General features: G+C 41.8%; 1 protein-coding gene across 2 annotated transcripts in view; it reads left to right on the top strand.

The window, feature by feature from the left end:
• Positions 1 to 12958, top strand: part of SLC28A3 (solute carrier family 28 member 3) — a 165579-nt gene that overhangs the window by 37295 nt on the left and 115326 nt on the right. For both annotated transcript variants that reach the window (XM_059724822.1, XM_059724823.1), the window contains exons 4-5: positions 4757 to 4839; positions 11435 to 11526. In XM_059724822.1, the coding sequence (XP_059580805.1) occupies positions 4757 to 4839; positions 11435 to 11526 (175 nt within the window). The remainder of the gene's footprint in view (positions 1 to 4756; positions 4840 to 11434; positions 11527 to 12958) is intronic.

The following is a 12958-nucleotide window of genomic DNA, read 5'->3' as shown; positions in this document are numbered from 1 at the left end:
TTTAATATTTCCTCCCTTCATTAATTTTAGCTTTGATCTGTTCTGCTTCAAATAGTCTAATTGGAAACTAATTTATGACATTCCAGTACTTATAAGAGGCGGCAGAAAATCAGATCGAAGGGGAAAGAAAAAGCGCTGACAGGTCTTGATTTATAAACTAATTCTGTAAGTGCAATTGACATAAATATTTATGGCATGCAAAGTCTAAAATTACTCAACTTATAATCACTTTCACCTTTTAGCCAAATTAAATAAAAGTTCCTCTTTGGCTGGGTCAGTATATATTTTAAAGAAGTCTTGCTCCATTACATAATTTCACACTGCAACATCACCAGACACACACCAAGTAATATACAATTGATTCTTTTAATGTATTCCTTTATTATGCATTAAAATAGCTGCACACTGAAAATTGGAAGGACACAAGCAACATCTGGATACTGTTTTATATTAAGGAAAATTAAGTTAATTGTATGAAAAACTTTGCTTCCTTCATAGTTTTCAGTAGGCATAAAAAACAAAAAGCCTCCCATATGCATTTCACTACTCTAGCAGTGTAACAGGACCTTAAAGAGGGTGTATATCTAATGTGTCTCAAGTTGGAGGGACCCTCTGTAAATCAGATCAGGCTCAAGAGCTGTAACTCAACTTCATGAATAAATTTAGCATTTGAACACAAAAGACAGTATTTTGACACTGCTACTAGCTGTTGGTTAGGTGCTGTTCGAAACACTTGAAGGGATAAGAAGGAAAAGCAGTGTTGTGCCATGCTGAATAAACCCCCTTAAAAACAAGAAAAAAAATATAAAGGCGTACATGAGCTGGAACTTTGACAGAGAAGGAGTACACTTGTTAAAAAAGGTAGGAAACCCCTGCCCTAAAGAATCAAGTCAAGCATTAGGCCTGTGCATATAGGGAAGTTTTCAGTTCGGCTTCCGATTCGGAGGACAATGATTTGATTCGGTGATTCGAATCACTGTCCCCATTCAATTTGGCCAAATCAGAATCAGAGAGTTGGTGCTGATTTGGCACTGATTCAGGGATTCAGATCGGCTGGGGAGAGGCAGGCACAGCTGGGCCAAGTAGAGGGGGACTATCCCCGCTGCCCCCCATGCTGTGCAGGGGGTTCTACCACAAGCCCCCAGAGGCCCTGATCACCCCTGCTACAGCTACAGCTGGGGATGGGGCCAGGCAGGGCAGCCATGGGGGCTTCTCCTGCAGCTCACCCTGCCCAGGGAGAGGCAGGCACAGTTGGAAGAGCCATGGGAGAACCTGCAGCTGCCCATTTGTGCCTGCCTCTCTCCGGCCGATCTGAATCTCTCTGAATATTTTTCAAATTGATTTGGAGCCTTCAGATTTGATTCGGACTTTTTAATGGGTTTCCCAATTCGATTTGGATTCAGAGATTCGGCCGCCGAATCGGGCTGAATCTCCTCCACATTGAATTGGCGACCGAAGCTTCCCACAGCCCTATCAGGCATTGAGAAAGTGAGAATTAGTGACTACCTATGACTTAACCAAATCACACAGGAATTGTGATGGAAGCAGATGTAGAATCCACTTCTCTAGAAAGCCATTCTGTCTTAGCCATGGGACTGTCCTTTCTCTTCCTGCAATCACCTGCTGCATTCACTGCACACTCTCCTGTTTCTGCAACAAATGAGACCGGAGTCATGCAGACAGTAGCTTCCTTTATTTCACAGTCCTAATTTGTGCCCAGAACACACTGATTTTGTGAACAAAATGAGAGAGAAATCCAGTAGAAAAATATTATATGATGACTCAAAGATTATATTGTGATGCATAGACATGAGAAGGACAAATTAGGAGTGCATAGGCAAACTTTATTCTGGAATATCCTGACTCTGTAACCTAGTATGTGGTTTCCTATGTTAAAAAAAATTCTGAAAAATGCCAGAAATCTTATTTTGTGGCATCATCCTGACCTCATTTGGTCAGCAACAGGATTTGAATCTTGTGATCTATCTTAAACTGAATGACACTGAGGGAAGAGACTGAAACTATTTCTTTATCTCCCTTTTTTTTTAATTTAGTGGTGTCTGGAAAGGGGATCAAAATCTGATCCCTCGATAGTTATATGATGTAACTTCTGGGTTTGCCTGACTACCCCAGTCTCCTTGTCTAGCCAGTAGTAGTTTCCTTCTTTGGGCTTGCTGTCTGAGTACTAATCTGCCCCAAAAACCCCTGCTAATATCCCTTCCTTGCTTATCCAACTTCAATGTCCACCTCTTAGCTAGTACTTTGTGCAGTCTTTCTCTCTCCTAGCCCCCCTCCCACTGGCTCTCAGTCCCAGTCTAACTTTCCTGAGCTCTTCATTTAATTCCATTCTTGTCTCTCCCAAGTTTGTTTGTCAGCCTTTCTCTGCCTGTCTCTCTCTCTCACCCCTGCCTCCCAGTTTCCCCTGTACACCAGCTCCATCTCTCCTTCCTTTGCTTCCTATGCCCCAATTGCTTTGCTCATCCAGTAAGAGCATCTCCCTTATTCCCCCACTCCCCTACCACTGCTTTTCATCTGGTATCAGCCTTTCTCCCAGAGCAAACTGGCTCGTTTCTCCATCCGTCCCTCATGCTTCCTTTAGCAACCTCCTGCCTTAGTCTACTTGACTTCCTTCCTGCTTGGCTCACAAGGTCACTTGTTTAGTCATTCCAGCATTCCCTTTCCAGCTCACACTCGAAGTTTGTCAACATACTTTCATTTCCAATGTCACCCAGCTCCTTGTACTAGTCTCTTCCCTCTGCTTCAGTTTTTGTCTGTCCTACGTTCAAATCAGTTGACTCTCTCATCCATGCTGCCTGGGCACCAGGAGGGTCCCTCAGAAAAGCAAAGGGCAGAAGGAGTGTATGTTCCAGAAGTTAATAGCATCCATTACAGGGAAGGTCCTGGTGCTGAATCCAGAGCTCTAAGGTGAAGCATCCCTACCATCACTCTGTGGGGCACTTGTACATGTGATGCCATTACCATGTACATGTGCTGAAAATGACACTTCGTGTGGCTTAATGGTATCACACTGTACACGGGCAGGAGTTTTGGGGGTTTTCAATGAGTTTGCATCATTGCAAATTAAACTACATCCTGATGTAGTTTAGTTTGCAACAGTGCATTGCAGCTATTTGCTTACTTCCTGGCTGCAGAAGAGATGGGTAGGTTCTGCAGAAAAAAAGGATGAATCCCTCACTGGTTCTGCCTTCAGCAGGCATCTGCTGAAGGCAGAAGTGGTGAGGGGCCCAATCCTTTTTTTTTTTCTAGCAGAGCCTGCCCACATCTCCCACAGCTGGGGGGTGAGATGCTGGTGGGCCAAGCAGCCTCTGAGCTGCGGGGCCCTAGTCCTTCCCTCTGTGGTGGCAGTGCCCCCTGGGGCCACCCATGCTAGCAGGCTGGGTGCTGCCCCAGCTCAGGATCAGAGAAGAGTTGGATAGGGCCAAGTGCTGCCTCTGAGCTGGGGAAACACCCCACCCACTAGCAGCCCACCTGGGCAGCCCCAGGGCACACCACTGCCAGAGGGAAGAATTGGTGTCCCCTGCAGCTCAGGGGCTGCTTGGCCTGCCAGCAGCTCACCCCACAGCCACAGGCAGGCTCCACTGAAAAAATAATTATAAAAGGATCAGGCCCCTCACAGTGATAGAAACCCCTAAATTGAAATGGTGGGTTTCAATTAAAAACCCACCATTTCAATTTAGGGGGCATAGTACAGCCGCAAGGACTAAACCCCCATCACATGTACAAGTGCCCGTGGAGATGTTCCATGCACCATCTGCTTACATGTAGGTGCTATGAGCAAATGGAGTATGTAGTCTCTCTTTCTGTGGGTTTGATCAGTATAAAAATTATGGGACGAGTGAGTATGCTCGGTAAGATTGAATCCTCAGGCAATATAGCAGCTAAAATCTTAGAAGTCTCTACTGAGCATATGTGAAGTGCAAATTGTCAAAGGTTTTGGGTAGATTACTAAAGAGTTGGCACAAGGTGCATTCCTGACATAAAAGCCATTTTCCTGCCAAATTTCAAGTCCCTGGTCCAAAACAGAAAGACTTGAGCTTTTCAAAGAAACAGTCACCAGAATTTTTTAGCAAGAACAAAACAACCTATTTTCCCTAAGCTTGTCTTCCGGCTTAACTGCTTGGCTGAAATTTCCAATAAAAACCAGTCTTGGGCATGCACCAAATGGAAAATCTCAGCCTAATTACTTAAAGTTCGGCGAAGTTATGAACCAAGTAAAAATGAGGTTTTATAGTGAGAAGTGTCAGGCAGTCTTAACAATAGGCAGTGCTATCTGCCATGCCTATAATATTCACTTTTAATCATCTATGCAAAATGATTTTGCATTTGACTTTTTTCAATTTCTAATGACGCTGAGGGGGACAGACTAAAACTTTTTCTTTACCTCCTATTTTTCTTAATGTGGTGGGCTTTGGGAAGGTTCATAATTCAAAATGCTTATCCCTTGACAGCTACGCAATATAACTACTGGGTTTGCCTGATGTTAATAACAGTGTTAGTACCAGGCAGCAGAGCAGGAGCTGTATATGCAAAATGAAAGGGAGAGAGAGAGACTTGAACAGGGTACATGGAATGAGATGTTGCTCTTGAGAGTTCCCATTGAGACCACATGCTGGTTTTGATTCAGCTACCCATTGAACGCAATTTCTGCCTTGTGCAACCATCTGTCTTTAAGAAGATTTTCTCTTTGGAACATGACTCCAAATACATTCTCTGTTTTTATGCATCTGTTTTCCAGGAGGTTGCATACATCGATATTGAGAATGATCAGCGTAGAAACAAAAGTGACTCAATCGAAGATGAGAAGCCATGCTTAAAAGGGTAATTTCTTTTGGATGAGCAAGTTTTCCACCCACTCTGAGCAAAAAGTTGCCAGGGTTTCAGCCCAAAATTCTGCTGCCATCTCACTAAGTTAAACAGTTCCACAGATCTCCTAGTAATTTGTGTATTGCAAAAATATGTTGCATTTAAAATTATTATACCTTGCAGCTGACATGTATGATCAGCGAACTGTGCTTGTGAACGTAATGAGGAAACCTTGCAAATTAGAGAAACCTTTTCTTTTTATTATTACTCTAACTAGATTTTCAGTTGCCTGTTTGATCTCACAGTATCTCTATCATAAAGAAGTACTTATGACAGGCTTCTATAAGGAGTTGTTGCCCTGCACCTGGAATATTCATTTATGCTACTACAAAATGAGAGAAAAGTGGGTGTAAAACACAACCATTCTGATTTATAAGATGCCCATGAAATCTCATATAGTCATAGGTGCTAGTTACTATATGAAAAGGACATTTGACTTTTTTTAAATGCTGAACCTTCAGCTGAGATAGGATACTGAATTCTGAATTAACACGTTCCTGGTGAGGTGAGAGAAATCTTTATATTTAAAGTCTTCTGTGCTTTGCTGTACTCTTTCCACTGATTTTTGTGCTGATTAACTGTGTAGCACAGGGAAGGTGTCTTTTCACCATTCCGTTTTGAAATACCACCTTCCTGTTCCACAGTTCAGTAGGTTGGAGCACTTCAGCTGTCAAATAGCCAGATATAAACAATTATGGTGCAGACAGAAATGACAGTATTTGCCCAATTTGGCCATAGAAAGCAGTCTCTAGCCATGACCAAACACAAGTGCATGGCTGCAGATCGCTTAAAAAATGGCCAGTCGGATGAAAATGTTTCAAAATGTTTCAGGTAAAGATGTTTCAAAAAAGAGCATCTTCTGTAACTTGTGTCTGCCCTGCCTGCCAGGCTCCAAGCTGTTTTAAGACTGGGAGGGAGGAAAGGGAGCAGAGGGAGTTCAGTCTGGAATTTTTTCAGCCCCAGCTGGAGGGTGGGGCAGGTGTATTAGATACACCTCCCCCCAAGGTGGGGGGACTCAAATTCACCCATCCCACCCTCCAGCACTGCCTGGGGGAACCCCTAGAACAGCAGTTCCCAAACTGTGAGTCGCGACTCCAAATGGGGTCACAGCATCAGTGGATGGAGTCATGGCACGGTGCTCTCTCCTGTGCCAGGTCCCTCCCACTGGGCTGCAGAGACCTGGGGAAGGTTAGCCAGGTGGGGAGCCCCAAACCCACAGCAGGCAGCCCTCATCCTCCACCCCTACCATGGGCTCTGCTCTGGCTGTGCCACCTTTGGGGGAAGGGACAGGGCAGAGAGATGGGCTCTGTGCTCTGGCCTCAGCAGCTGCTGCTTCCTGTGAGAGGCAGCTGGGACTCAGGCACTGCTGAGGTGGGGGACAGGGGGCTGCACACCATGGCCCTGGGGCACCTGGGGAATGAGGGGCTGTGGATTGGGAGTGAGGGGCACCAGCAGGGTCAGAGGGCTGTGGGTTGGGCACCTGGGGAGTGGGGGGCTGTGAGTTGGGAGTAAGAGGCCATGTTGAGGAAATGGGGTCATAAATGGGGCCATGCTGAGGAAACGTTGGGGAAGCACTGCCCTAGAATGAGCTCCCCCTGCTCCCTTTCTGTCTCTCCTTCTGAAAATAGCGTCAGCTGGCAGCCAGCAGCTAGATTCCTCTTCCCCCTGGAACCAACAGTGCACTACTCTTTGGTTTGAGGGATCGTTGTAACTCGGGACACCTCCTGCAAAGTGTTTTCATTTACAGTGGGGAGTTGCACTTCTGTCTGCACCCTGTAGTCTCAGTCAAACTGGGCTACTCTAACTGACCATGTACATGTAAAAATGCCCAGTTTACATGCACAAGTGAAGAATTTAGTTTTATAAAGTGTTCATAAATGTACACACACACACACACACACACACACACGAAATAAAATTAAGAATTGCTCACGCTTAACTTAGATAAACTGCTCCATATTCAGTCAGGATCCCTGCAGTGCTAGAAGTCATAATATTAAAAGATTTCTCTTCAACTGCTAGTCTTAATATTTATGCCACACAGCATGTAAAATAATCAACTTAAAGATCTACTCTCATGTATCAGTCAAAGGAGCCATTCTTACCTAGTCTCTTCTCTGCTCTTTGAAGATTTGTTATTTGTATAACAGTATTGCTCATTTTTATGAAACAATTTCCTGTTTTAAACTTTCAGGGCCATCTTATAAACATGAAGTGGAGATTACTGTAACTGTGAGTGCAAATCAGACATTTGAATGTCACAATAACCATTTGCAGTTACAAGTGCTCCACTTGTATGCATTATGGTAAATTGCACGTGTAAACATTGTATACCACAGTACACTTATTTTGATAGACTTTTATAACTGAGCCCTTCAAGTGTGAACTTTAAAAAGAAATCTGTTACAGGCAGGTCTGCATGTAGGGATGGGTTAAGGCAAAGATGAAGCCCACATGATAGGAAGTTATTAATTCTGGTTTATTTATAACACCACTAAGGATTCAGAAATAGCTAAGGCTTATTCCACAATGTTTCATTCTTCTCCAGGTCCTTTTGTTCTTCCATCAGCATCACAATATCACTACTCAGTGCAACTTAAGCTTCTTTTTAAACAGTAATTTGAGGAGCACTTTGTTCCACTTGAATTACTCTGAAGCTTGCTTTTGATGTAGCTGTGCAGAGGGTTGAAGTAGACTGTCAGACACTGGCATATACTGGGAGCAGTAGTGTGTCTGCAGGATAGTTATTTATGAACTAGCTCTTGATGTCTGACCCAAGGTTTGACCTGTTTTCCCCATTTCCTCATCATCAAAAAGATCATTCAGATGTATCCTTATTTTTTCAAATAATATAATTTGATTTGCCAACATCCTAATGCTCCTAAGTCACAAACCTTACAACAGCAGCTCAATCCATTGATTACACTCAGACATTTATGAATGCTTTTGAATTGCTAAATTCAAGTCAAAGTAATAATTTGTGCAGCTAGGTATATAGCTACCTTAGGGCTCTACTTTAAATGTGCCTAGTTAAATTGATGAGTTCTTACTCAACACATCTCCCCCTGACCCAACTAATTTGTGAAGCCCATATATAAGTTTAAGATAAAGCTTGCAAGGTTAACATTCAGAAGATGGCATATGTTTATATTTACTGATAAACTGAAGTGATTTAATAAGGAATCATTGAGAGTTAATGAATAAGAACCTCATATGCCAGAGGTTTTCAGCCTTGTTTAATAAGTGTACCCCTGGCAACCAGATGCAGAGCGGGGAGGGGTGGGGGGAGATGGTGCACGGATGGATGGGGAGCTAGGGGGGTGGTGGCGCATGGCTGGACACAGAGCAGCAGCAGCGAGAGGTAGTGGGTGGTAGTGACAGTGTGAGCTTCTCTTCATGTGAGCCCCTTCTTCACGTAGGGCCCCAGGCATATGCCCAGTTTGCTTATGCATTCATCTGGCCCTGATTGGATTTCACTGTTAAGTTCTCAAAGAGTTGAAATCAAAAGTAAGATTGATTTCCAGAATTATAGGAAATACCTTAAATATACCCAGTAATATAACAGGATCATAGCTTGTATTCCACTACATAAATGACCTGAGAAACACTACTGAATCCTTTATGGCCATACTTTGCCTTAACTGTTCATTGCTAAGTTGTAAAATAGATTTGTCCATTACCAGATCACTATAAAAATACATTACTGTAGGTAATAGCTAGTAATTTGTACTCCATTCACCAACAATTAAAAATTGATAAAGTCATTATAGCTTATTTATGTATCTTTCTTTCCTTTTTCCTTTCCTTCCTTTTTCTTCTATCTAATCTCCTTCAGGAGGTTGCATATGTAACTTAACATCCTAGCAAGTAAAAATGAGCTGTAGTTTAAAAGCAACAGGAATTCCTGGAACAAAAACTGACATATCAAAAGCAAACAAGGTTTATCAAAGCATTGTAATTGTTTGACTCGTTGAGCAAACTTCTTCTGTTTGAGTGTTAATTTAAATTAAGTAAATATTTCTCACATTTTAGGGGTATGTGCCATTTCCTATTCCTTTAACTATGGTTTACGACAGCATAAGAAGGTTATTCAGGCAGAATTTCACTGCATAGCTGACTCCAGCTGCATCTGTTTACCAGATGAGATACAGTTGGGATAATTATCATCCCTAAATATATCTTTGCCTTTATACTCTACAAGTTGTCAGGAACTTTCCACACTTGCACAAAGCTTGGCTCATTTCCTAAAATCTGGGTTGATTTCCTTCCCTTTGTTTGTTATGTCTCTTAAATCTCAGCACGCGACTATAAAATCCTAGGGCACTCACCACTGAGTTAAACAGAGATCTAATACAGGTCATTTAACACCTAGGGAGAGTAAATTTACAGTATTTGTATATGATGGATAACTTTAGCTTCTACTTCATCAATATTTTAATAAATGTAAAGCACAGGGGTGGATGCATAGGGGGCGCAGTGGCACAGTCACACACCCCTTTCAGACCAGACTACGAGAACAATAGCCAGGGGCTCTTTTTTTGTTTGTTTGTTTTAAAGTCCCCAGATCAGATATGAATTCCCCTACCTCCTTTCCCCTCTGTGCTCAGCAGCACATCCCTTCCCATCTCCTCTCCCCCCAACCTTTACCACTGCTGCCACTGTGCCCACTGTCTCCATTGGGAAGGCACGGAATGAGAGACAAAGGAGGAGACATGCCACTGAGCACAAGGGGAAAGAGGGGGAGGTAGGGAGATTCTTACTTTTAAAAAGTCCCTGGCCTCTCCAGAGTGGTCTGCCTGTCTTGGTGCGAGTGGTGAAAGCTGAGAGCAGGCGATGCAGCCACCCCTGCAATGCTGATCACTGCTCCTACCCCTCTCTTAACAAAATCCTGTATTCGCCCGTGATATAGCACATGCAGAATTTCCAAAGGACCACATTTCCAAAATATTTCAGAGGGTTTTTTGTATGCCCAGGTCTTTGCACTTAGTAGTTCCTGGTATTTTGTATTGGTATACTGGTATGCTAATATTTTGTTAAGAGCCTAACTTGTTTATAATAAATTCTATTGTTGGTTTTCCATGTGCAGTTGCAATTCTGAATACAGTGTACTTTGTGTGTCTGAGTCTGCACATTCAGCTTTCAAAGCATTAGTCTTTTAAATGTCTGCCAAATCTATTTTCATTCTGCATGTCAAATCATCAACATTAATGAAGTTGGCAATGTATAATCTCATATGATATTTTAGACTAGCTGAGTAGTTGGAAAAAAGTTCTTTGCAAGCCTTCGGGCACAAGCACCCTTCTTTAGGCACAGGGAGTCTCAGCTGTTCTCAGATCTCCAAAGAATGAAAGAAGCTAAAACTGTGACAGGAGGTCGGTGAGAATATAAATAGGTGGAAATTAGGAAAACATGTTACTCAAATTGCCAATTGCTCAAATCACGAGCAAGACTTTATAAAGGGGGATAAGGCAAAGTGCCGTGTTTATTGATCACATGAGTTAGACATAGAGGTGCAGACACACCATTTGTACAAACACACACAAATCATCATAAACATCATTACACACACACATACACAAAACAACCGTTCCATTCACGCACACACCAGATATAGTTACCAGCAATAGTTGCTCAATATCAGCCCAAGGTGGCCAACCTGGCTTATTTAGAAGATGATGATGATTTGGAGATAGCAGATTTGAAGATAACAGCTGGAGCAGGGTGAACAGTTGCATCTGTGCTCTGATGAAACAACAGTAGAGAAAGAGACTCACCCAACTTGTCATTTTCAAAGTGTTCTTTTTATAGGGATTGGCATTCTTTGTTTCAGTGCTTTGACATTTCTCCATACCCAGCTTCAGTTTTTGCGGTTGCTCTTTGTGCCCTTGAGCTTCAAAGGGATTCTTCAGCCGTTTGTTAATTAGTTATTGGCTTGTAATTTACACATCTGGTGCCTTGTTGCTTACATAAACAGTGAAATCTTCTTCTCCCATCTCTATGCCATTCTCTCACCATTCACCCTTTTACACACACTCATACATAAAGGCTGTGCAAAGTTCATTCACTTATGTCAAGCAGAAGGATACAAAATGAAGTTTTCAAGTTGCTTACAGGACAAGACTAACATGGTTACATTTCACTACTATTACACTCTATGTTAACATCAGCTACATTAGTTCAGTTAATGCTACAAACAAAGGGTAGGAAATTAGGAAAACAGTTTCCTAATTTCCACCTATTTACATTCTAACTGACCTCCTGTCACACTTTTAGCTTCTTTTATTCCTTAGAGATCTCAGAAAAGCAGAGATTCCCTATGCCTGAAGAAGGGTGTTGTGCCCGAAAGCTTGCAAATAACTTTTTCCCAACTACTCATTTGGTCTAATAAAAGTTGTTGCATATACTCAAAAAACCTTGCCTGCCTATGTCCTTAAACCAACACGGCTACAACTGAAAACCCTAATCCTGTATGAATTACTCTTATTTTTGCCTTGTACTTTTTGCTTTGGAATTTATTTCTTTGTACTGTTTGCTTTTTCTATTCTTCTAGGTGTTTAGAACATAAATATGATGAAGTCTGTGGTTTTTGCAAGAAACATAAAACCACAATTCGATATGTGATCTATGGAATTTTAATAACAGGTAAAGTATATTTTAACCTTGGGAAATAACTGAAGCATTTCTCTGTTTTGCTTTAGACTTCAGGCTGTGCATACTTTGTATTCCAAGTCTGAGTTAAGTAATAAAGTGAAGTAGACTTAAATTAACATAACTCACTGAAAAACTCCCAGGTTTTTTTTAGAATGTATTTAGGAGGAAAGGTATTAGATAATAAAAAGGGAATTCTAGTCCTGAAGTAAGGGTCCAGACCAAAATCTTCTCCATAATTATCAGACAAGTGCAGCACAAGCAACAGGAGTACAAACTTATACAAACCATCCTTATACTGAAATACTTCGGCTTAGACCTGGACAGGCCACATTGGGAATAAAAAGAATAGTTTAGCCTCCACATCCATTCAGTGACAGGCAACACTGAGGTCTGCGAAAAGACTTCTTCTAGAAACTTGCCTGAGGGTTACAATTTTTACTAAAAAATAAGATACAGGTAGCTTCCTGTATCTAGGATGGGACTTAAGCCAGTTATCTAGAAATGAAAACACCTTGACCTGTTAAAATCTGTCTAAGCCATTCAGATCTGACTGCAGAATATTTAATTCACAAAATATTAGGTGATGCCACAAAATCTCATTATTCCATTCTGTATGGAGACCTCATTCAACACTCTTCTTTATCCCTTTTCTGTTTTTTTAGTAAATTGGGTTATTCCATTTTTGTCCTTATCTGAGTTTCCTTTGGATAACCTCCTACCTTAATGAGAACACAGACTCAGGGATTTGTTACACTGCAACTGGCAGTGAGCTATAAGAGATATCTGTGCTTGCTGTAGTGAGCTAGCTTGGGAATGGGAAGCAATGTACCTGGCGATATGGAGCTACATGCAGGTAATTTACCCTGATTCTCAGCAATGTATATGTACCCTGAGTCAAGCAAGGGAGAGGCTTCCAAGAACATATTGGCATTTACTATATTAATCCCACATGTCACAACTTGCCTTACAAAAGGAAGGGAGAAACTACCATTTATTTTATAGGCTTACAAAAGCATGTAATTATTGAGTAATGAGTGTACTATTGGCTCTTACACATTATCAAAGAAATTGCCAAGTGCCAAATCATTTTACTTAGCTGTAGTTGGAAGGGTCTGTCCTGAAGCTCATTGAAGATGATGTATATTCCCACCAATTTCGTGGGTTTTGAATAAAGCCCTTGGTTCATAGCCTGATTTATAGAAACAGTTCCCTCTATGCTTTTGCTTAATTCTGCTAAAGCAAACCACCCCCTTTCCTCCATGTTGGGGAGATAGAATAAGCCCCATTGTTCTTAAATCACTCTTTCACAAACTAAAAGTTGTTCTATAGACTTGTGTATTGTTTCACCCCTGGAATGAAAAAAAACCTGCCCGCCTCCGACATACAGTCCATTTTATATAGCCAAAAATACATGTTAGGCCCC

Source organism: Alligator mississippiensis, chromosome 3, assembly GCF_030867095.1.
Source record: "Alligator mississippiensis isolate rAllMis1 chromosome 3, rAllMis1, whole genome shotgun sequence".
In the NCBI taxonomy this organism is placed as follows: domain Eukaryota; kingdom Metazoa; phylum Chordata; order Crocodylia; family Alligatoridae; genus Alligator; species Alligator mississippiensis.
The sequence above is the reverse complement of the archived record's forward strand: the minus strand, read 5'-3'. Positions and strand labels throughout refer to the sequence as shown.